Below are 23,132 nucleotides of genomic sequence, written 5' to 3'. Positions count from 1 at the left end.
CTTGTAATATATATATAATTATTATAACCAAATAAGTAATTATTATAATGAAAGGAATAAATTGGATTGGTATAACAACCATCAAATATAAAATGATAGCATCTTAATACAAAATTATCTTCCAACATACCAATTGTGCTATAATATCATTTGTAGTTACATGTATCAAACTATTCGCATATGAATTTTATATCTAATGAATCTACAATATAAGTGATTTGCAGTGTTGTTAACAATAATATTAATAATTAAAATCTTTAGACAAAGTAACATAAAATTGGCCATTTTTTAAAGATAGAATTATTCGAGGAATAAAACTTTTGTTCTAATAAAAATAAAAATAAATTGCAAAGTTCTACATCTAGATTACAAACCTTTCTTAGGATGCTTGAAATCTTTTTTGACAAACTTGGAAAAAAAAAATCAAGAAGAAAATTAAATAGAGTTAAAAAAACAAAGTACCATATAGATTGCAAAATTGTATGTAAATTTAATAGTCTATGATTGGAATTTACTACGACAACTTACATATATATTGGACAACAAAATAATTAAATTGGATCAAACTTAAGGAAATTACCCCCTCAAAAAAAAGAAAAACGTAAGGAAATTAGCTTAAACAAAAGGCAACAAATACATAAAACGTATTTGATTGATTATAATAAAAAATTAGAGTAAAAATACATACCTACATGATTGTAGGTAGAAAAATGGAAGCCTAAATAAAAAAAAAAAACTGTACAATAAGTTGGAGAATGAAAAACTACACCAACTAACGGTGTGTATATATACATACTCCACCTAGAAAAGGAGTCCAAGTAAAAATTAAACACTTTAAACTCCTTGAAGTTACCTAATCAAGAAGTTTAGGTTAATTATATATTAGTTTTTTTTTTTAAATACTTTATCCCAAAAAAATAGTTAACATTATTAGCTAGATTGTTATTAGATTTTTTTTTTTATAATTTTTAATTTTTTTTTTGTTTACGTTAAAAAAAAAAAAAAAAACTAACTTACGGGAAGCAGTATTTTTTTTTTTTTTAGAGATACACTTACTTTATGATAACAATGAATTAGAGTCCTGATTTTTTGAATTTGAGATATGAATGAATTAGACTCCTGATTAATCTAATATTAATCAGCAGTTTTTTATTTATTTATTTTTTTTAGAGATATACTTACTTTATGGAAACAATGAATTAGAGTCCTGGTAGTTTTTATTTTATGCTTATTATATAATATTTTTTTTGATTAACCTAATATTAATCTATACTTACAATCTTACATGAAGCAGACGTGAAGTAGTTTTTTTATTTTTATTTTCTTTAAAGAGATAAACTACATAATGATAAAAATGAATTAGAGTCCTAATAGTATACTATTCCTTTTTGGTTCTTTTAAAATCTAAAAATTTAATAAAATTTCTACAATTTGGTGAATATTTTTTTGATTAATCTAATATTAATCTATACCTACAATCTTACATGAAGCAGTTTTTTATTTTTTTTTTATTTTTTTTAAAGAGATAAACTACTTGATGATAAAAATGAATTAGAGTCCTGGTAGTATACTATTACTTTTTAGTTCTTTAAAAATCTAAAAATTTAATAAAATTTCTGCAATTTGGTGAAGCCATGTGGTGTAACCATGGTGTCTAAACCTAACTTTTATTATATATATATATATATATAATATAATATAATATAATATGAGGTTTATTAACAAGATTGTTGGAAAACTGTCATGGATTTTTGCATTTTTTAGTAGGGTTGAAACATGCCTATCTATATGAGCAACTATATCATGCAATTTTTAATTTGTAAACACATATATATAGTATGATCAAACTACTATACTATTCTTAGTGTCTTTTTATTATGTCTATAAAATAACTAAAGATTACCATTTTTTTACATGGAAATTTATTTCAAATTTTTTTATACATCAATAATTGAGGGTGGGGATCTGAATTTTGAATGTTTCTATTGGTAATTGGAGTGTCAACCAATTAAGCTAAATATTATTGAAATATTGGAGAAAACTAATAAAAAGTAACTCATATAGTGACTTAAAGAAAGAAGATGTAACTCTTATACCAGGTATAATTTTAATCCATATATGTGCGTAATTGTGATTGTTTTTAATTATTCTATATATATGCATGGGTTATATACTAGTATAGTAAAAATGTAGAGGATAGTAAGGATGTAGTGGTTTAAGGGGTTTTTTCATGGACATAGGTATCTTTGTGTTATTTTCTCTCTCACTTCCTCAGGTTGTCTATTATATCCTTCAAAGAGCCAAGTTACTTGGTTATTTCAGTTACACGTATATATAGTAGGATGTATCATATTCCAAGTCTCAGTCAATTCTTTGTTCTCTTTATTCCTTGAGCGAAATTTTGTGAGTTGCAAGATTTGAGAGATACTCTTCTCTTTCCTTTCTCCACTTATTTTCTTTTCTTTCGAAACCACCAAGAGATGCCATCATGTCGAAGGGTGAGGGCGATGATGTTAAAAAACCTTTGAGTGATGATGTTAAAATGCCAAAATTCAATAATTCATAACCAAAAAAACTCATAGAAAAAAAAAATCCCTCACAAGAGTTACAATAATTTATATGACTTTTTAAATTGATTTATAAACTATGGGAAAGTGAATTACAATATTCATATTTTTTTCAAAAGATAAAATGCCAAAATTCTTTTAGAAGCCAATATTGATGACGTAGCATTGCCAACTCTTAATATTGATATCCCAATTTTTTAAAATCCTTAAATAAAGTTTTGAAAAACTTCATTTGTGTGATTTTCAGTTGCATCAAAAAGTATGAGATTATCATATTGGTGAGTTGGTCAACATGATAAAATCAACATATTAATTCTAATTACCCAAAATCTGGAGATTTGAAGTCCTTTTTTTTTTCTTTTTTTTTTTCTTCTTCTTCTTCGAGATTAGAATATCATGTTGTAACTTTCAACTTTTTTTGTTCATATTATATCATTCTTGACTTAAATATTTAGGTAATAAAGTGCAATTAGTGGTTAACTGCTGTAACGTAGTAGCTGCCAGCAAAGCTTGCTGAACACACAAATGCCAGGTGGATGATTGTGACATTGAACTCCACAATGGTGAGCAAAATAGGGAACAGAGTTTGTATAGATCACAGAAAGGCATTGAGAGCCAAGGTTGAAGGCAAAGAGTAGCAAAGATTCTGCTATCAATGTCACGTGTAACCATTATGTCATTTGGTCTTTTCTTTAAAGTCCTGAAACTTAAAGATTCAACACTTTGCCTTCTCTTTACTTTCCTATACGTGCATTTTGCCATTTTTAATCCATTTATGTCATTTGGTCTAATGTCATTTGATAGGGTGTTTACTATTGTACACGATTAATGGGTGGGTGCAAGTATGGGTTGAAGAAAAATTGCAAGATGTTATTAGTGCAAGCTACGAGGAGGAAGCAAGCCAAATATGAGCCATCTGAAGGTAGAAGAAGATTCTCTTTTTTCATTGCCAGAGGAAGAAAATTCTGCTAAGAGAACAAAGCCTAGCAATAATGCTACTCCATCGCCATAGGCTCCAGCCCATGATGCTACTACTCCATCTATTTCAGCCCATGATGCTACTACTCCAGCCCATGATGCTACTACTCCATCTATTTCAGCTCTTAGCGGCATCGAGAAGACATTGGTTGAGTTGGCGAATGAGGTGCGTGGGTTAGGCAATGTGGTGGATCAAGTTCAAAACACTCGGATCTACCATGCGGCGATATTGGAGGCTCTTCACAATGATGTGAATTAGGTTCAAAATACTCAGACCGACCATATGACAAAATTGAAGGATGTCATTCGGTACCTGATGTAAATTCAATTTAGTTTGGAACTTTTTTTTAATGCAAATTGCATTTTAGAATTTGAAATTTTCTTTAATTCATTTTGTAAGATTAGATATTTTCTCTCTAACATGTAGTGCACATATGGAAAATATGGCTATAAAGCTTTTGGTATTCATATTCTTAAACACATAATCCATTCTATTTAGATCTACATTTCATATCAAAATATTTTTGATAAATATAAAATTTCATTAAAGAGAAGATCTAACTTCCATACATTCCTTATAGAACTACCATCAGAAGAACACATATCAAAACATTAATTAATTCATTGTCTATACACATATATATATATATATATGGTTTTGCTAACATATGCTCTTAGGACATATATTAGTAGACTATTTTAAGAAATTGTTTATGAAAAAAAAAATGAAAAAGTGATTTAACATTATCATACTCTTTTGTGTGTGTGTGTGTGTGTAAAGTATACATTTTTAACTTTCTATCTCAAAGTATTTATTGCTGAGTATTAAAGGGGGGTAAATACATTTATTTTTTTTCCCAAAAAAGTAACATTTATTTCCATTTAAATAATAAAAGCTACTAGCCAAAAGATCTTTTTCCAAGTGAATAAAGTGACTTTGCACAAGGACCTTGGAGATCTTGGTATTCTTCAGATGAAATAGAGGAAGCCTGCCATTCTTGCCCAACTGTGTTGGAGAATGGCATAGGACTTTGAAGCTCCAAGGGTCCAAATGCTAATTAAAGAGTACCTTTACTCAATCTAGAATCGGGAAAAAGGGAGGTATATTTGCCTGCATATCTTGTATTTGGACAGCGTGCAAAGATGGAGGTATAGTTCTCAATAAATGCTTCAAATGGTCCATTTCTAATGGAGATTCTGCTTGCCTATGGGGTGATTTCTGGCTGTCACTAGGCCCCTAAGGAACCAAATTGAACCTCTCGGTCAAGGATTTTATTGTCTCTGGAATTGGGGTGTCTTTCATCTTGCCTAAAAGAGTTATACAGGAAACAAAAGGTATGCCCTTGCTTCAAGCCTGGGTCAGGAAGATAAACTAATATAGGTTTTCTCCAAAGATGGGTCCTTCTCATTAAAATGAGCTTACTTGCATGTAAAAGATTGAATTCTTTTGAACCTAGAGGCTTCTCCTAGCTTGTGGATTTGGAAAACCAGTACTACACTAGAATAAAATTTTTTTCCTTTAGCATTGCTCTCATCATGGCACTCCTACCCGAAAAGTTCTAGGTTCAAAGGGGTTTTAATCTTTTAACCCCACTTGTGATCCGTGTGGAATATAAACCAAGTCTATTACTCATGTTTTGAGAGATTGTATAGTGGCCGAAAAAGTTTAGGAAGCTCTAGGTATCAATGATGCTAGGCATGATTTTTTTGGGCAGCCTCTTTTGAAGTGGTTGAAAAGGAATTGTGAAGATTTTGTTTCCTCAAGACATATGGCTTATTTGGCTTAACATAAATAAATTTTTGTTCCAAATTGAAAAGGCTAAGAACAACATCCACTCCCACTTTATAAAGAAGGGAGCAGAGTTTTATGCAATTGTAGCAAATAGCTTTAACAAACCACCAAGAGCCAAGGTGCAAGTGAAATGGAATTATCTTGTACAATAGGTTGCTTATAAGGATTGCTAAACTCAAGTTCTAATTGACGTAGGAAACCCTAATTGCCTTATTACAAAAATAACCTTGCTTCCAAATATTAAAATACTAATAGCTTAATAAACTACTAGGACCTAAAACATAAAAATACAATTGACTTGCAAACATAAATAATACTAAATAAAAATCTTCTTGCGTCTCCCGCATCACAAACCCCGTTCTCCTATGATGCAAAGTGGTCACCACTAAAAAACAGGCAATGCAATTTCAGTGATGTATTTCACAATTTTGATAAATATCTCTTGATATTGTGAATCTAGTCCAAGAACCAACCTCTCCAAAATTAGGGAAAGGCTTCCTACCAACCACCTCTCCTAGACCCCGCAAAAGCATTGTACACTGGTTACAACCTTGTGACCTAAGTCACACAACTATCTCTATAATGTTATGCACAGCAGATGGCATGCCCAATGCACGTGCACCTTACAGCATAAATCTCTCCCTCGCAACCATGTCTCCAGTAAGTTTTATTGGGCACATCCCTCCCTCAATCTAATGACCAGTGAAACTTTTTCATTTTTTCCTCACAAGCCATTTCATTTGCTATCTTATTCCTGTCCTCACATCATTTATATTAATCTTTGAATATAATAATTGCAGTGCAAGAAATAGTAGCAGTCACCGTTTACTTATTCTAACTAGCAAGCAAATGGTATAATTGAGACCGACATTGCATTATCAGAGCCATAATCCTCACAACATGATTGTGCACTACACAACATGCTCACAATCATATGGAGTTAATTATGAGGAGGAAATATGTAGATTGATGGAAGCAATCATTTTGGTTTTTTTATCTGCTGTGTGGAGTAGCACATCAACTTATACGTCGGAACATAAATTGAGATAAAAATATGGCTGAAAAGAAATGTTAAAAACATACCCCTTGTTCCGAGACAAATTAAAATTAAAGAGGCCTGTAGAGGCCAAGCAACGGTTTTTCCCTTTCTTCAACTCTCTTCTTTGCCGCTTCCCTTGCTTTAAGGGCAGCTGCTTCTTCTTTGGATATAACCTTTGGCTTCTCATCTTGCCTCTTTCTCTTGCCAATAGCAACTGACGATGGAGCACCTTTAACAGATCTCATGGGATTTAAAGAAGCTGAAACAACAGGCCCAGGTGCTGGTCCACTTTGAACTTTAGCAGCATCTTTATTTTCTGTAACTAGTGCTGCCTCTGAAGCTGACAACGGCCTTTTCAAAGTGGGTACTTTATGTTTAGAATTTGAGGAAAACTGAGGTGTGGCATATGCTTCTTCCTGTGTCACCCACTTCCCTGTTACATTCTCTCTTCATAAATATAAATTTAACAGCATATATACTAAATAGATATTAGAGGAAAGGGGAAGGATAAAGAACTAAGTAAAGATCCAATTGTAAGATTCCATACCTACTGCATCAGAATAGTAAAAGCCTGAGTTTGGGTCATTGTAGAAACCGTTACTTTTGTTGTAATAATAGCCCGAAGTGCTGTCATACTCCCATTCTGTCATCATTCATAGCTGTATCAGTTTGAAACAGTGCCACAATCAAGAAAAGAATGATTCATCAACCATTAAAGTAATCCTGCTCGTTCAAAGAAAATGACAATTAAGGGCCTTCTGGTAAACTAAAACACGTAAACTAAAACACAATATAGGACTGGAGGTGGAGGGGGATGGAATTTTGTTCAAGAACATATCTATTTCGCTCACTATTTGTATAGCAACTGCTTTTTTTTTTTTTTTTTTTTAGGGTGATAAGTTTTGGCCCCCAAGGAGAGCTAGAGGGGATATGGGAGATTCAAACTAGTGACCTCCTCTTAATCAATGGTTCCCAACTGACTGTGCTACCCTTGGTGTTCATTACTGGTTGAATGTTCACACACCTAAACGGTGCTTATATTTGCTAAGCTACCCAAGAAGAGAGGAAATATATATATCTACCTACGACTAAGACAACTTCAGAAAAAAGTTTGTTCTAGGCTTCTAGCTAAGCTTGTTGACATATAAACCATGCCAAAGATGGCTCAGTAGTCTAAATGAGTCAGCTCCTGCATTAATTCTTTTATTTCCATCATAGAATCTAGAGCTCCTACACTTGGCAGTGCAAATTAGATATTGAACAAACCCCAGAATCTCACCAGCTTGATAATGAATCGGCCTTATAACTCTCCCTTAAAGTATTTGCTATGGTTTACTGTCTCTTAGGTATACTCAACTATTCAGGATCCTTATCAGGATGAAACTAGTAATTATCATGCTTGGCTTGTTAACCAGTCAAACTTGTATAAAGCTTGATCTTGTCCAAACTCCAGCCACCATATTTACCTATTAGCTTCATCATGAGTTAGCTCAAGTAGTTGGGTAGTCTCTCAGAGCTTAGTTCATTTAATAGCCTAATGCCCAACTAAAAACTATGCAGGACCATACAACTTGACAGCTAATAACTAAAACCAGACCTTTTACTTAATCAGATTGGCAATGACATCTTTAGAGGCAGGGTTCTCCTAAGACAGTAAACTCCCTATCATGTTGATGGCGTTTAATCACATCATATATATAGCAGATCTCATCTCCACAATTAATCTCATTACCTTCATCTTGATCATTCAATGCTTGGGCATGAGAATCTCTAACCTCTTGAAGTTTTGCTATATCCTTCTGATAGCTACGCTTTGCTTTCTGAATGCATGCAGGACAAAAGTAAATCAATATCAGCAAGATTTGCAGCATATAAATTACCATTATAAAACAAACCACCATTGTCCAAAGAGATGTAACTATATACATATATTTTTACTATATTAATATAAGCAACTTCTGTTCTTAATACTCACTGCTTCAATTTGCTCAAGGGCGCGGGCTGCTTCCTTTTTTTCCTTCTCCTTGGCAGCACCCTCTTTTCTCATAGAATCCAGCCTCTTGGAAACATTATCCTTGTGACGTTGACCAAGCTCATGATTTCTAATGCTGGAAGGATTGTTTGATATGAAGATTTTGCAGAAGTCGCACCATTTGTTGCCCTGGCTAACCCAATACTGGAAATAGAAGATAAAACAAAAAGAAATAGAAACGCATATAAACAATTTCGAAATGTTAGTAGCAGCCCGGCAGTCTTCCATCAGAATTAATAGCTTAAGCTTTAATCAAATGGGAAAAAAATAGCTAATAAAAAGAAGCAAAAGAACCCACAAACAAAAAATAAAAACTTGAAGAAACATACAATTAGTAAATGAGAAGTAAACACAGCACTTCCCAATTAATAAATGGCAAAAAAAAAAAAAACTGTTGCGGAATATAATCATGTAAACAAATTTATATTAGTCAAAAAAAAAACTACATTTGAAAGCACTAAAAAAATAACCTAAACTTAGGTACAGTAAGAGAACACTATTTATATTTTATTGGTTTATGAAATCAGATGTTTGAATTCAATTGGAGAACTTAATGTACTGTTAAGATACTGTATCTAAGTTGTAACCAAAAAACCAAAAAAAAAAAAATTTAAAGCTCCTGATAATATATATTGACTCCAAAAAAAAATTTGCTCTGTTTGGTTTCCCAATTAATGTTCTATAATTGCATTACAAGCCACACCCACTACAATTACTACTAGAAAAATAAATAAATAAAAAATTACAGGGTGCCCATGATTTTTTTAAGCCAAAATTACACTAGCAGCTAAAAAATTGTGAAGGATTTTTAACATAGAACAAAAATTATATAGCCAGACTTATAAAGAAGTTACAAGTAAACTAAAACTAATAATGGAGGTTGTAAGCAAATAGAAGAAAAATGAAAAGTGAACAATAAAGAGAAAGTCGCAGTGATTTGATAAAGAGTGATTGAGCAAGGAGGACGACGATACCTCAGTCATTGCTGCGAATTAGGGCTTTATCAATTCAATACTTTTGCGCACCCGAGCTGAGCTGAGCAGAGAAGAACTTGCAGAGAATTTAAAATTTTGTTTGGGTAAAAGTGAATGGCAGAGCCCTAATTAGTTCGTTCAATTTGAAAATTAGGTCTAAACCCTGAACTTTCTCTCTCTCTCTGCGACACAGAGAAAGAAAGGTCAAGCTGTATTGTTCTTGCTTTTGATTTTGATTTTAATTTTGTTTTTGTTTTATTACGACGCTAAAACGTAAAGGTCGCTCGTGTCTAATTTAATTCATTTATCTTTATTTTTAAAATTAAAAAAAATAAATAAAAATGTAAAACTGATAATCTAATTTTTAGTTTTTTTTTTTTTTCAATCCTTTAACTTTTTGTTTTATTATTTCAATCCTCTAACTTACCCTTTTTATCAATGTAAAATTTCATTAGAACTCAGTTAGAGGCTACCGTTAATTAAGCCAAAATGACATCATTTTAGCTCTTTTTTAAAAATAAATTTAGGAATTTAAAGAAAAAAAAATTCTGTAAAAAAAAAAGAAAGAAAGATAAAGAAAGAAGACAGATCGAGATTTCTTTTAAATAAAAGCACTTATACCAAAAGAAAGCCTTAAACATCTTTAATTTTCCAACCAACAATATAAATCCTTAAATACTCCAATAGAAACCCCTCTAAAAGAAGATGCAGAAAACCAAAAATAATATTCAACAAAAGACTGAAAGACAATGATAAATTACAAAAACAAATGTTATTTTTCAGAATCTACAATCATAAAGAAATGAGCTACAAGGTTCCACAGTGAACAATATGGAACCAAGTACAAATAAGGATACAAAAACAAGATACCGCTTCAAGTGATGGAGTTCTGATGGAGTTCTGAATCGGTTTCTTTTCTTTTTCTTTTCTTTTTTTTCTTTTTTTTTACAGATTTTTTTTCCTTTAAATTTTGAAATGTATTAAAAAAAAAAAAAAAAAAAAAAACCAAAACAATGTCATTTTGGCTCAATTAACGACAGTCTCTAACTAAGTTCTAACGGAATTCTGCATTGACAAAAATTGAAAGTTAGAGAACTGAAATAAAAAATACTGAAAGTTCGAGAGTTAGTTTTGCATTTTTGCCTTTAAAAAATAAAGTTAAATCATATAATATTATATATATATATATATAAAATAAAAGTTGAGCTTAGAAACCATGGTTGCACCACGTAGCTTCAGCAAATTGTAGAAATTTTGTTAGATTTTTAAAAATATATATAATTTTTTTATTCTTATCTTATTCTCTTATAATTTCTAAGTTGATAAAAATTTCAATTTGAATACAATTCAAAATTTTCATCTAATCCTTTTATTATTAATTTATCTATAATTTCTAAGTGATTTATTTAATTAGCAATAGGAGATCTACTTTATTTATGATTTATGAGTTCTAGGCTTCTAGCATTCTAGGGATTAGAATTTTGGTTCCACACTAATTGTTTATATTAACATTAATTAAAAAAAATCATAGTATACGTATACAACTACTAATATCAACCTTTAATTTTATTTTTTATTTTTTATTTTTTAAAACACTTCATGGATAGACACAAAATTATAATTGTCCTTATTGATTTTTTCTATACATCTCTATCAATTTTTTGATAAATACAAAAACTCAATTATTGTTATCTTTTATTTAAGTTACATATGATTCTTCATCTAATCCTTTTTTTTTTTTTACATAAATTATATTACTACACGGCCAAAAACAACAGCATTATTAGTATTTTTTAGATTAAAAACAACATAAATTATATGGTAATCTAAAAAAAAAAAAAACATAAATTATATTGTATATATACGTTAAAATCAACTTAACATTATATATACGTTAAAATCAACTTAAAATTTATGTATTATTAGTTCATATGTTTTAGATTTTCAAATATATATATATATATATATATATAATATTTTGTTCTTACCTTCTTTTCTTATAATTCATACTTCCACAAACTAGACCAACATTAGACTTTTTGTTCATATCAACTTCTTTAATATAGAGTATATATATATATATATATATGTGGGTTCAAGTTGCACCTGGTGTAACTTTTTAGAGTTACACATGTTCTAAACTATTAGATTTAAGTAGATTTAACAGTAAAAAAAGACACTCATTAATGGTAATATTCTAATTAGGATCTTATTAATTATCCCTTATTTATTATATTCCATACCTATCTCTAAATCTAAGAAAAAAAAAGGTATACATCTCTCCCCTTCTCCATTTTGAAGATGATCAGTACTAATGCCAATACCACAACCAGTCATCATTGATAATCAAAAACATTCCATTCTTATGTTTGAAATGAATGGAAATGAAAAAAATTGGTACCTTCACCCTTTCCTTTTTTTTTTCCCTTCTAAACCCTCGCAACTTTACACCTTTTTCCCACCTTTGATAACTAAACCACACAACATATAATTGCTTCCCAATAAACAATCGGTTGCATAGTAGTAGCACACAAGCAAATTCAATTTTTCCAGCTTGTTGAGAATACAATTCAATATCATCAAAGGTAGCCAAGTCAATTTAATTAAAATTCATACAAGAACTTCTAATAATAACATAAAGTATGCATCTATAACCTCAAAAGCCAATTTTCTCTCAGATGCAAAGGTGAACTTTCCATTAACTGATACAACCTTTTTTTATTATACATTTTCCAATTAACCTGACCCCACTTGCGGTATTGGCATTAGTGATCATCTTCAAAATTTTGTAGTTGATAAAATTTGTTTGTCAATCGTGGTGATCAAAATCTCTTCCACCTTCAAAATTTGTTTATCAATCGTGGTGATAAGAAATCCCTTTGTGCAACTAGTGATTGTGGCTTTTTTTTTCCCATCTGCTGACAACTTGGCTGTGGAGGTGGAAGAGCAGTGGAGGAGAAAGAAAGAGAGAAACGTGTAGTTGAGGAGAAGGAGAGAGATCTATACTTTTTTTGGGTTTAGAGATAGATATGGAATGTAATAAACAAGGGATAATTAATGAGATCCTAATTAGAATATTACATTTAATGAGTGTGTATTTTTTTGACTGTTGGATTTACTTAAATCTAATGGTTTAAGGATTTACTTAAATCTAATGGTTTAGAAAAAATGTAACTCTTTAGAGTTACATCAGGTGTAACTGAAACCCATCTCATATATATATATATATATATCAAATAATTCATAATAAATACCTACTATATGATTTTTTTTCTTCTATTCTTCTCATCTTCTCCCTACGACTTTACAGGTATGTATTTGTTTACACTAATTTTTTATATATATTTGTTTACTCTAATTTCTTTCATCAAATTGAATAGGTTTTGTGTATTTTTTGTCTTTTGTTTAACTCCTATAATTTATTAAGTTTAACATATTATTTTTTCCCTTAATTGTTAATATCAACTTCTCTTTCTTTTTTATCTTTCCTCTTCAATTTATGAATTATCTAGAAATCAAATTTTGCTGTAATTTAGGTTCTTATCTTTAGTAATCAGTATCACATTTTTTTTGTGTATAAATTATCAACATTTTTTTTTTCATATTTATCTTCAAGTATATCTACAACTTGAGATTAGATCATAGGGAATAAAATCAATCAGAAAAAAAAATTAATTATAAATATTTTGCTTCACCTCCCTCAAACTCCTTATTTGTACTATGCTGTCTTCGTCATAGGTTATGTTTTTTTATATATTCTTAGTTTTTTTTTTGTGTATATGTTAGTTGTATGGTTTTGTTCTATGATGGGTTTTATTGATTTGTAAGTTTCAAGGTGTATTTGCAGCATGAGCATCCTAATCCAATGGAAGCTATAGCGGTAGCCGTGGGACCAGTGGCTTCTTTCACTTTTCTTTTTTTATTGAGAATATTTTTCACATTAATTTTTTATCGGTTGTATGTTCTACCTCTTCTTTTGATAAACAAATTATATGTTATAACTTTAATCATGTTATGATATTCACTTTAATTAAAATATTTTTATGTTACAGATTATTTTAAAGCTTTGAAGCTCATGTTATGAAATTTCAAGATCTTAAAGCTTTACCCTTCAACATGTTATCTTGAGTGCAAAGTCCACACAAATGCTATTATATGATTATGTCTATTTCATTGAAGATTATATCTATTCTATTGAAACTTCAAGTGACTCCAGGTTTGGATGCTACTTTTTTCTTTTTTTCTTTTTAACATGTGGATCTCATATTTATGCCACAGATTTTGATTTTTTTTTTTTCATTTATTTAGTTGATCGTTTGTTTTATTGATATTAGTAAATATTTAATTTTGTAAATTATTTATAAAAGGGTTGTAAGAAACCAAAAATGCATAAAGGCTTTTCCCCATTTTTATGGAGTCAAAAATGCTACTGATACAGTGACACCCATTCGACATGGCAATTATAGGGATAAGGGCCTAAAGCTATATATTGGGCCTTGCGCCTTGGCCGTGGATATTGATTGGTCTGAGGACTAATAAACAATAGTGAGAGTGTTAAGCTCAAAGTCTCATAAGTTACATGAAAGTGGAAAGATTGGGAAAGGTGGTTTGAGGAGGAGTGTCTCCTCGGATCAACGAAGCACAGATCAAATGTATATCTTATCACTCAAAGTGACCTTCCAAGAAGTTCCACTGATAGGGCGTGCGTTATGAACATCCAAGAGGGATGGAGGCTTAGAAATATCTTGGGAAAAGCTACTGTCACCACATTAAATGCTCTGCAGCTAACTTTCTGGGCGCATTTATGTGGAGAAGACTCCTGAATAGTGCTGCTTGGCTACCCTAACTTATAGAGAGCTAAAGAGGGTGTTTGATGGGACAGACACTCAAGTGATAGTCTGGATGATCAACAAATGAATGGTGAAGATTGAGGAAGGAGAGGTACGTAAGGGAAGGAACCCTTAAGGAATGAGGGATTGAGAAACTAAGAGAAAAACACTGTAGCATTAAGAACCGACTTTGTAATCAAACCTGAAAAAAATATATAAGAACAGATCTCCTTGGATTCTACCGAGTACGATTTTCTTCAACATAAACCTGTCTATTTTCATTCTCTTATTATCTGAATTTACTTTAGTGTTTGTCTAATTCATTAAAGTCTAGTTTTTCAACCCATTGTCTATAAGTTCATTATTTTGGACTTTTTGGGTCTAAGTCCATCCACCTTTTGGGCTAGGGACTCAAATTTGGTCCTTACAACAATGATTTCTTAGAATTATGTATGTTAGTAGGATTGTAGAGAATGGAAGATAGAATTTAAGGTGAAAAAACTTCTATATGAACATTAAAATTTTGTTAGATTGACAAAATAACACTTTAATTATTAGGAATCTAAATGATATATTGGTGTTAATAATGTTTGACATTTTATAGTAATTGTTGTGGAATGTAGATGAATTTTTATTTTTTTATTTTTTACTAAAGCATGTGAAGATCTCGTATTTAGTCATTTCAAGCAACTTCACTTCACACATAAGGTTATCACTTATTTCTTCTTTGCTTACATGATGGGTCAAGAAAATAGTGCTCATAAACCCCTAATGATGTGTTCTATCTCCTCGAAATGCTTATTTCTTTTTTCAATTTTTTCACTTCAAAATAAAGTATTTTTGTCATAGGTGTCATTGATATAGTTCATTTTAAGTAATTATTCAATGCTCTTGACATACAATTATAATACTAGGTCATACTACTATATGCATAAAAATAGTTTACACTAGTTAATTATTAAAATAATTACAAATTTTTTTTACCAAGAATTTACTATAAATATATATATATATTTCCTAAATTATAAAAAATTTAAAATTTTACTTCACTTAAAATTAGATTAGTAAGAGTTTCAAATAATATTCATTTATGTAGAATTTATATATTATAGACCATGTTTATACAAAGTGACTTAATATATGTTTATATGTATTATATGTCATAATATTAATGGGTTTTATCACGTGGCTTACTAATTATTAATATAGTTTTAATTTTTTACATATATCTTTTTAATTAAGTCGTGCATCGCATGGACATAATACTAGTTAAAAAATATTAAGATAAAAAGTAATAGTAGATAGATACAAAGTTTCTATCCAATGTTTATCACCAAATAAATAAAAAATTTCCCACTAACACTTGGCCTTGTACACAACCAAAACTACTTAGTTTTTTTTTTTTTTTTTTTTTTTTTTTTTTAACAAAACAAAACTTATTTTTTTTTTTTTTTTTTTTTTTTTTTTTTTTTTTTTTTTTTTTTTTTTTTTTTTTTTTTTTTTAACAAAACAAAACTACCTATGTTTCTATAATTAAAATAAAAAAAACTACCCACGTTATTATAAAAAAAAATGAAAAATAAAACAAAAATACACTTTGGTCTAATTCTCACTTTGGTCCCTAATTTTTTGAAACATCTATTTTAGTTCTTAAAACTTTGAAAATCATTGCCATTTTGTTTCATACTATCATCTCATTAATAGAAATTATCTAAGGGTCCGTTTGGTGGGAGGATAGAAAATGGAGAAAGGCTAGAAAAGTGAAAGGATAAAAAAGATTTAGTTTTCCTCATTTGTGTTTGGTTGGAAGGGTGGAAAAGTGGAGGGATGGAAAACTTTTTTGTTTAGTTGAAAATAAAGTTTGTATAAGCTTACCATCATGTCTCTATTAAATAAAACAAAAAGTAAAACATTATATTTTTAAAAAATTGTGTATAGACTTCAGTAAAAAAAAAAAGCATAAGAAATTAACCCAAAATTGTTTTCTAAAAAAAAAAAGGACAAAAACAAAAACAAACCAAAATTAATGAGAAAATAAACATATGAGTACCAAAAGAAGAAGAAGAAAGCTACACGTCCAGAAAAAAAAAAAAAATCAAAGAAAAAAAGAAGCCAACATCTCCAGACAAAAGCAAGCAAGCTTAAAAAAAAGAAAAAAAAAGAAAAAAGGAGCCAACACACGTTAGCAACCGAAGAAAAAAAAAAAAAAAACCAACACATCGGAGAGAGGTGAATGGTATTTTTGAAAGTTCATTTTAGAGAGAAATTTTTTTTGTGGGCTTGAAAAGAAAGTACTTGGACTTTACTATTTATTTTATTTCTCATCACCCAACTAAACACACTCTAAAAAAGTTTTCATTTCTATTTTCTCTTCAAAGTTTTCCATCCACCGTATTTCACGTTCAAATAAACACACCCTAATTATTAGACCAGTGACGGTTCAATGGGTGAGTCAAATAGGCAACCGCCTAAGGCCCCTAATAAAAAAAAGGCTCCTAAATTTTTACCAATAGAGATATTCATGTATCAATAAAAGTATTAATTAAGCCCTAAATATTCACCAATAAATAAAAAGTAGTTGTTTTTTATCAAAGAAAAACCAGTTAAAGAAAAATATTTTTATTGAGGGTCAATCATTTAATCCCTCACACATAAATATTAAAAAAAACTCATTAATCTTACACTAGTAAATAAATTTATACTCACATTCTATTTAGAAATATCAAATATATAACTTTATTACAATTTTCAATCATAAATTTTTAGTATTTGGTTACTTCATTTAATAAATAGTGTTTATTTTAGTTGTATAGTCATTAAATAATGTGATGAGTTCATTTTAATTTGTAATTTTTTTCTTAAAAAAATAGATTTTAAATGAATAAAAAAAACCAAAAGTTAATAAATATTCTATTAATATTCAAAGTATAAAAATTAGATCTCACTTAAAGTTATCGTCTTAGGCCCTACAATACCTTGAGCCGCCCTGTATTAGACAAAGTGCATTGCTGGCAAGTTTGATGTTGCCGTGGCTTATAAAATAATAATAAATAATTTATTTGACATTTTAGAAATGCAATGTCAGCCATTTATGATATTAAAAAGATTTTATTTTACAATTTAAAAATGAAAACTCAAAAAAGTCAAAAAATATAGAGTGTTTGGTAAAGTAGTTTGAGTAATGTTATTTATAATTTTTTAAAATATATGTAAATAAAAAAAAGTGTAAAAACATATGTAACGTTATTTAAAATATAAAAATGTAAGTTTGAGACGGCAAAACAACATTCATAGACGAAGGAATTGGCTTAACTTCCCCGGTACAACCGGTCCACTGGAAATGTTTAGACTAGTCTATGACTCTCTATACTCTACAAACTCACTCCATTCACCAGATTCACAATACCTACCAACACAGACAGAACCACCACAGCACTTCTAATCAAAATCATAGTTCCTCTCCAAACACAAAAAACTCAAAAAAAAAAAAAAAAGAAGGAAATTGTCATGGATCACTCGTTCTTGTTAATGCTTTCAAATCTACTCCATCTCCAAAACTCTCTAGACCCAACAACCTCATTCCTCTCCTCCACACTTTCCTCTTCCACCACCACCACCACTTCCTCCGCCGCATCCCCTACCTCCTCCTCCTCCTCCGCCTCCCCTTCCCCAACTTCCCTCCTCTCCTCCTCCTCCGCCGCCCCTCTCCTCTTCTTCACCATCGCTTCTGTCCTCTCTTTCCTCGCTTCCTCTCGCCCCAAACCCAAATCCCAAACCACTGCCTATTCCTTAAACCCCAAGAAAACCCCTTCTCCTCAAAACCCAAATTCCGATTTTTCCGTCTCTGCCTTTCGCGCTCTCTCCACCGAAACCATATGGTCCCTCGAAGCCCCAATTCGCGACGCGCAGTGGAGGTCACTGTACGGGCTGTCGTACCCAGTTTTCACCACGGTGGTCGAGAAACTCAAACCCCATATCGCTCTCTCTAACCTTTCTCTCCCTTCTGATTACGCTGTTGCTATGGTTCTCTCTCGCCTCTCCCATGGCTTCTCTGCTAAAACCCTCGCCGCTCGTTACTCGCTCGAGCCATACTTGATTTCGAAGATTACCAACATGGTTACTCGTTTATTGGCCACCAAGCTTTACGCTGAGTTTATTAAGATTCCAGTCAGTCGTAGGCGTTTGATTGAGACAACGCAAGCTTTCGATGAGCTTACCTCGCTTCCCAACATGTGTGGAGCCATTGATGGGAGTCATATCAAGCTTCATAGTCTCCCCAGTGACCCTAATTTGGCTTCTCATTACAGATGCCGATATGGGTTTCCTTCGGTTCAGCTCCAGGTTGTGGCTGACCATAAGAAGATTTTCTGGGATGTGTGTGTAAAGGCGCCAGGTGCGACCGATGAGGCCGCGCATTTTAGGGATAGTCTTTTGTATACTAGGCTTACTTCTGGGGATATTGTGTGGGATAAAGTTATTAATGTTAGGGGTCACAATGTGAGGCCTTATGTTGTTGGGGATTGGTGCTATCCTTTGCTGCCATTTGTGCTCACGCCCTTTTCGCCAAATGGGATGGGTACTCCTGCTCAGAACTTGTTCGATGGAATGCTTATGAAGGGGCGGTCTGTTGTGGTTGATGCAATTGGGTTGCTTAAGGGGAGATGGAAGATTCTTCAGGATTTGAATGTGGGACTTAATCATGCGCCGCAGACAATTGTTGCTTGTTGCGTTTTGCATAATTTGTGTCAGATTGCAAGGGAACCGGAGCCAGAGCTTTGGAAGGAGCCAGATGAGACTGGGGGTTCACCTAGGGTGCTTGACGCTGAGAAGTCGTTTTATTATCATGGGGAGAGCTTGAGGCAGGCATTGGCTGATGATTTGCACCAAAGGCTTTCTACAAGATAGGACATAAAGTCTTTGAGGAATGGATGACTGTGAACACTGAACACCTTTGCTTCTCTGTAAGGATGCACTTTTCTTCAAGTTCTTTGATATGATATGCTTGTGATAATATTTATGTTTTCTTTCTTGCCTTTTCCCCGCTTTTTAGTAAGCATTAGAAGTAGATCCTTGGACTGGTTAAAATCATGTGTAATGACTCATTTCTAATAGATGGGACAGACTGATTTGGTAACAAAATGTGTACATTAGAGACTACTGAATTGGAAAGAGTGGCACTGCAAAACTATAACCTCTCAGATTGGTTAATTATTATATTTTCAGTCCTATCCTTGTTATGATCCATGTAGGTGCATGCTTCGTTATTTTGAAGTAAATTCTGAAAGATAGGAGGAATAATAATAAGGTGTTGCATTGAAGAAATATCTTTCAACATTTTCAGGAGGAATCTAGCATACTGGAACTGTGTATGAGTGTCCCCTTGCACTTTGATTTTGAGAAGAAATGTATATTAATGTTTGGAGTTACCCCTGCACTTTAATTCCAATGTTTGTATTGTTAGAGTTTGTTAGATTTGTCGATTCACAGAAATGGCTTAAACATCAGTTTTTTTCTCAAAGAGAATCATTTTTAAACTACCTGTTAATAGTATATATTTCATAAAGTTCACCTTTCTGTTTTTTCTTTTTTTTGCTAATCCTCTTTCGCATTCCTGATATTGCTTTTGTTGTAATCTATCATATGAATACCCATGTATCAGTGAAGTGAGTCTTTATATTTCCTGCTTGCTTCTTTTGGGATGGAAAAGAAATATATGATAAAGGATAATGGAGATGGGCTAGCATGACCATATTTCTATTCTATTTCTCATTTTGAGTTACTTTGATTATCAGTCCTTACCTATTAAGTAAAGTTTGATTTCAATATCTACCAATCTGAGTAAATTAAAATGAAACATTCTAGGGAATTACTGTTGCATGAAAATATAGAACATATTTTTGTCTAGGTTCCATTAAGTGAAGTGAAGAATTCTTTGCTGTTAAGTCTCCTTGTGATTGAGAAAAACACCTTCCACCCTTACTTCTCTTCTTCTTTTAAGATAGTTATGTCATATGCAGACTTTTTAGGTTTACAAATTACAAATGTATATAATAAAATGAAAGCTTTTTGACTTTTAGTTGATTTGTTCACTTGTTGTCACCTAAGCTTTTGAGTTCTCACAAATTTCCTTATTAGCATTCTTTGACAAGAACCCTCACTCCAAATAATTTATTGTATGAAACCAACTTTGGGGGCGTAACCAAAACCTCAAAAACCAATCCCTAAAAATGCTGAATTCCACAGGATATCCAATAACAACACCAGCATCATGTACGCCCAAATTCTCTGCAGCTCCTCAGGACCATCAGTAATGATTGCTTTTTTTCTTTTTCTTTTTTGGGTTAGGTAGATAGTGGGGGAGGGAGAGGTGGGATTTGAACAACTTACATGGGACACTACAAAGGATGCCGTTACCATTGGGCTATCTCTTGAACCCCTAGTAATGATTGCTTTTAAGTTTTTGTTTCTTCTTTTTTTTCCTTGGATTGTAAACTTTTGGGATACATTTTTCTGTTTATGGTGTTTTTGGGATGTGGGTTTTGGATATAGAGAAAGCTTGGATCATGTTAATACTTAGATTTTGATTGGATTAATTGGTGATTTGTTTTGATCATTCAGGAATTTTTTTTGTTAGTGTTTCTATGGCTTTAACTCCTGTGGGGTAATTGAGTATATGGAAATTTTAAAGTCATTGTTTAAAAAAAAAAAATTATGGTTAGAGTATTTCAGTTCTGTTTAGGGTTCTGACAAATAAGCTAAATCTGCAAAGGCTTTTGGAGTTCATCTAGAGGTCATTTGCCATTGTACTAAAACTTGATGGTTTTTTAAGCTGCCTTACAGTTTCTACTTTCTGCCTGACTGATTCACTTCAAAGCCAAATGATGATTATAGTATAGGAAGAGTATTGCTGATTCGATTCTTATGATAATTTTGAAGTTGGGTTCAGTTAAGGAGGCTGAATTTATTGTAACTACTAATGGGTTTGCTACATAGCTATCTCATTGGATCTATGGTGCCAATCTTTGTAATTCTGCTATTGTGAACGGAATTGTCTTTAGGGAAGCTTTTTAGTCAGAGAATGCAAGCCGTGTCCTTGAGCTGCTTTTGGACACTAATGCCACCACTGCCCTGCTGACCAATTTTGTGATGAATTAGGATAAAAGTGGCCCTTGTTAAATTATTTTCTGACTGTAAATTTTAATATGTGATGCATGTGTGTGTACAAAAATGTTTGTTTAGAAGTGATTTTAGAATGTCAAAGCATTCTTCCAGTTAAGTTTTTCTGCAAGCAAATTCATAGATCTTTAATTTGCTAGCATCTTCTTTAATCTCTATAACGTGCTTTGGTTAAGTCCTTGACATGAGGCATCTCTTCTTTAGGCACAACGCAGGTAAGATATATAATAGCCTTAGGCCTAATGTCAAATTCCTTAATGGCCAGTTTATAATTTTTGGCTAGCTCTGCACTACTCCCCATGTTGCCCCCTCCATCCAAACTGGCGATAACAAAATTGTCATTTTGCCTTGCATTGGAGAGAGTAATATATGTAGATAAAGTACAATACACGGTATAATTCAATTAAGAAAGTAGTATATACTTTTTTGTTTATAAGCTCACCAATTTTGACAGGAAAACGTTTGACCATTGAGAAGAATACAGTACATAAAATAGATCATGGACGAAGATAGTGTTGGTTAGAAATAGGATGAAAGAATGAAGAAGAAACTGATGGAATGATATGGGTTTGCAGTTTGAGGGATTTAATGTAATCGAATTTTTTTTTTCTTATGTATTCCACAACTTTGGGAAAAGGAAGAGAGGAACAAATGAAGGGGATTTTTTTTTTCTCCAGAAGTTGCAATTGGTTTCTGCTGTGTCTCTTTTTAATAATAATCTATCATTTTCTTTTTTTTAATGTTGTGAAATTTTTAAATAAAAAATTACAAAAAAAAAAAACAATATTTTACAGGTCAAAAAATATTTTTAATGAATTTTTAAAAAATAATATACTCCATATATATTTTTAATGATGATGATACCTTGCCGCTCCTCCCCTCTCTGGAAAGCCTCTCAGTTATTGTTTTCTTTCCTCTCAATGCTCTCATTGTGGGTATAGAACTATAGAAGAGTATGGACAAGCCATAGTGCTTTTTTTCTCTCTCATTGTGATTTGTGAGCTTCCGATGGCTGATAGTAGATCACGGCCCCAGTGCGAACCCTTTCCTTGACCTTCGAAGATTCAGTTTCTATTGACTTTCTGTTCAACTACTTATTTGCTTTCTTTTTTCTTTTACTTTTTTGGTAAGATTTTTTTGCTTTCATATATTGATAAAATCTATCGCAAATACTGTTTCAAGTTGGTTTCTTTTGTTATGTATGTAGTGAGTTTATGGAGAAAAATGGTCAAACGCAACTTGAACTTTAGGTAGTGGCCATTACATCTTTTGAATTTTTGTTTTAACAAATTTACTCCATAAATTTTGCATATGTGCCAAATTAATACTTCAATTAGTCATGTGTAAGACACATGAACATAAAAAATTATTTAAAACCAGTGGAGATAAGAGAGAGAAACCTACATTCAATTTAGAGAGAGAAAGACACTTAGGTGAGAGAGACGATGTCTCTCAATCCAACAGCACCATCCTTTAATCCTGCCACTGATCTTGCCTTTTGTGGCTGAACTCGGAGCTGGATTTTTTTGTCTCGTCGCCATTCATGGGTTCAATTTTCTCATTTTTCTGCAAGAAAAATCGTTGTTCATGGGTTGGTCATTCTATTAGCAACTAGGAGATGTTATGCATATTTAAATGTTTTATTGAAGAAGTGTTAGAGGAAGGTTTTGTTTTAGAGGTTGAGTACATGACTTGCATGACTCAATGTCTTATGTTCTTACTAAAAAATAATGAAAATTAACCAA

The 23,132-nt window shown here is 31.6% G+C and overlaps 2 protein-coding genes across 4 annotated transcripts; one reads left to right on the top strand and one right to left on the bottom strand.

The window, feature by feature from the left end:
• Positions 1–6,187: 6,187 nt before the first annotated feature.
• On the bottom strand, positions 6,188–9,628 carry LOC112004220 (zinc finger protein ZOP1). Its single transcript, XM_024036452.2, has 5 exons — positions 9,383–9,628; positions 8,352–8,552; positions 8,109–8,196; positions 6,924–7,019; positions 6,188–6,809 (listed from the first exon to the last, which is right to left on the bottom strand). Exons 1-5 carry the CDS (start codon positions 9,389–9,391, stop codon positions 6,445–6,447), a joined length of 759 nt encoding a protein of 252 aa, XP_023892220.1. The 5' UTR covers positions 9,392–9,628; the 3' UTR covers positions 6,188–6,444.
• A 7,878-nt stretch (positions 9,629–17,506) lies between these two features.
• On the top strand, positions 17,507–21,860 carry LOC112032611 (protein ALP1-like). 3 transcript variants are annotated; one of them, XM_065771978.1, is made up of 2 exons: positions 17,507–19,172; positions 21,842–21,860. In XM_065771978.1, exon 1 carries the CDS (start codon positions 17,719–17,721, stop codon positions 19,114–19,116), a length of 1,398 nt encoding a protein of 465 aa, XP_065628050.1. In that variant the 5' UTR covers positions 17,507–17,718; the 3' UTR covers positions 19,117–19,172; positions 21,842–21,860. The 3 variants fall into 3 exon arrangements, with proteins under 3 accessions (XP_065628050.1, XP_065628049.1, XP_023892207.1); XM_065771977.1 differs by lacking the exon at positions 21,842–21,860 and adding an exon at positions 19,553–19,793; XM_024036439.2 differs by lacking the exon at positions 21,842–21,860 and adding an exon at positions 19,461–19,793.
• The last annotated feature ends 1,272 nt before the right edge of the window (positions 21,861–23,132 follow it).

Source organism: Quercus suber, unplaced genomic scaffold, assembly GCF_002906115.3.
Source record: "Quercus suber isolate HL8 unplaced genomic scaffold, Cork oak 2.0 scaffold_52, whole genome shotgun sequence".
In the NCBI taxonomy this organism is placed as follows: domain Eukaryota; kingdom Viridiplantae; phylum Streptophyta; class Magnoliopsida; order Fagales; family Fagaceae; genus Quercus; species Quercus suber.
This window is presented reverse-complemented; position numbering and strand designations above follow the sequence as displayed.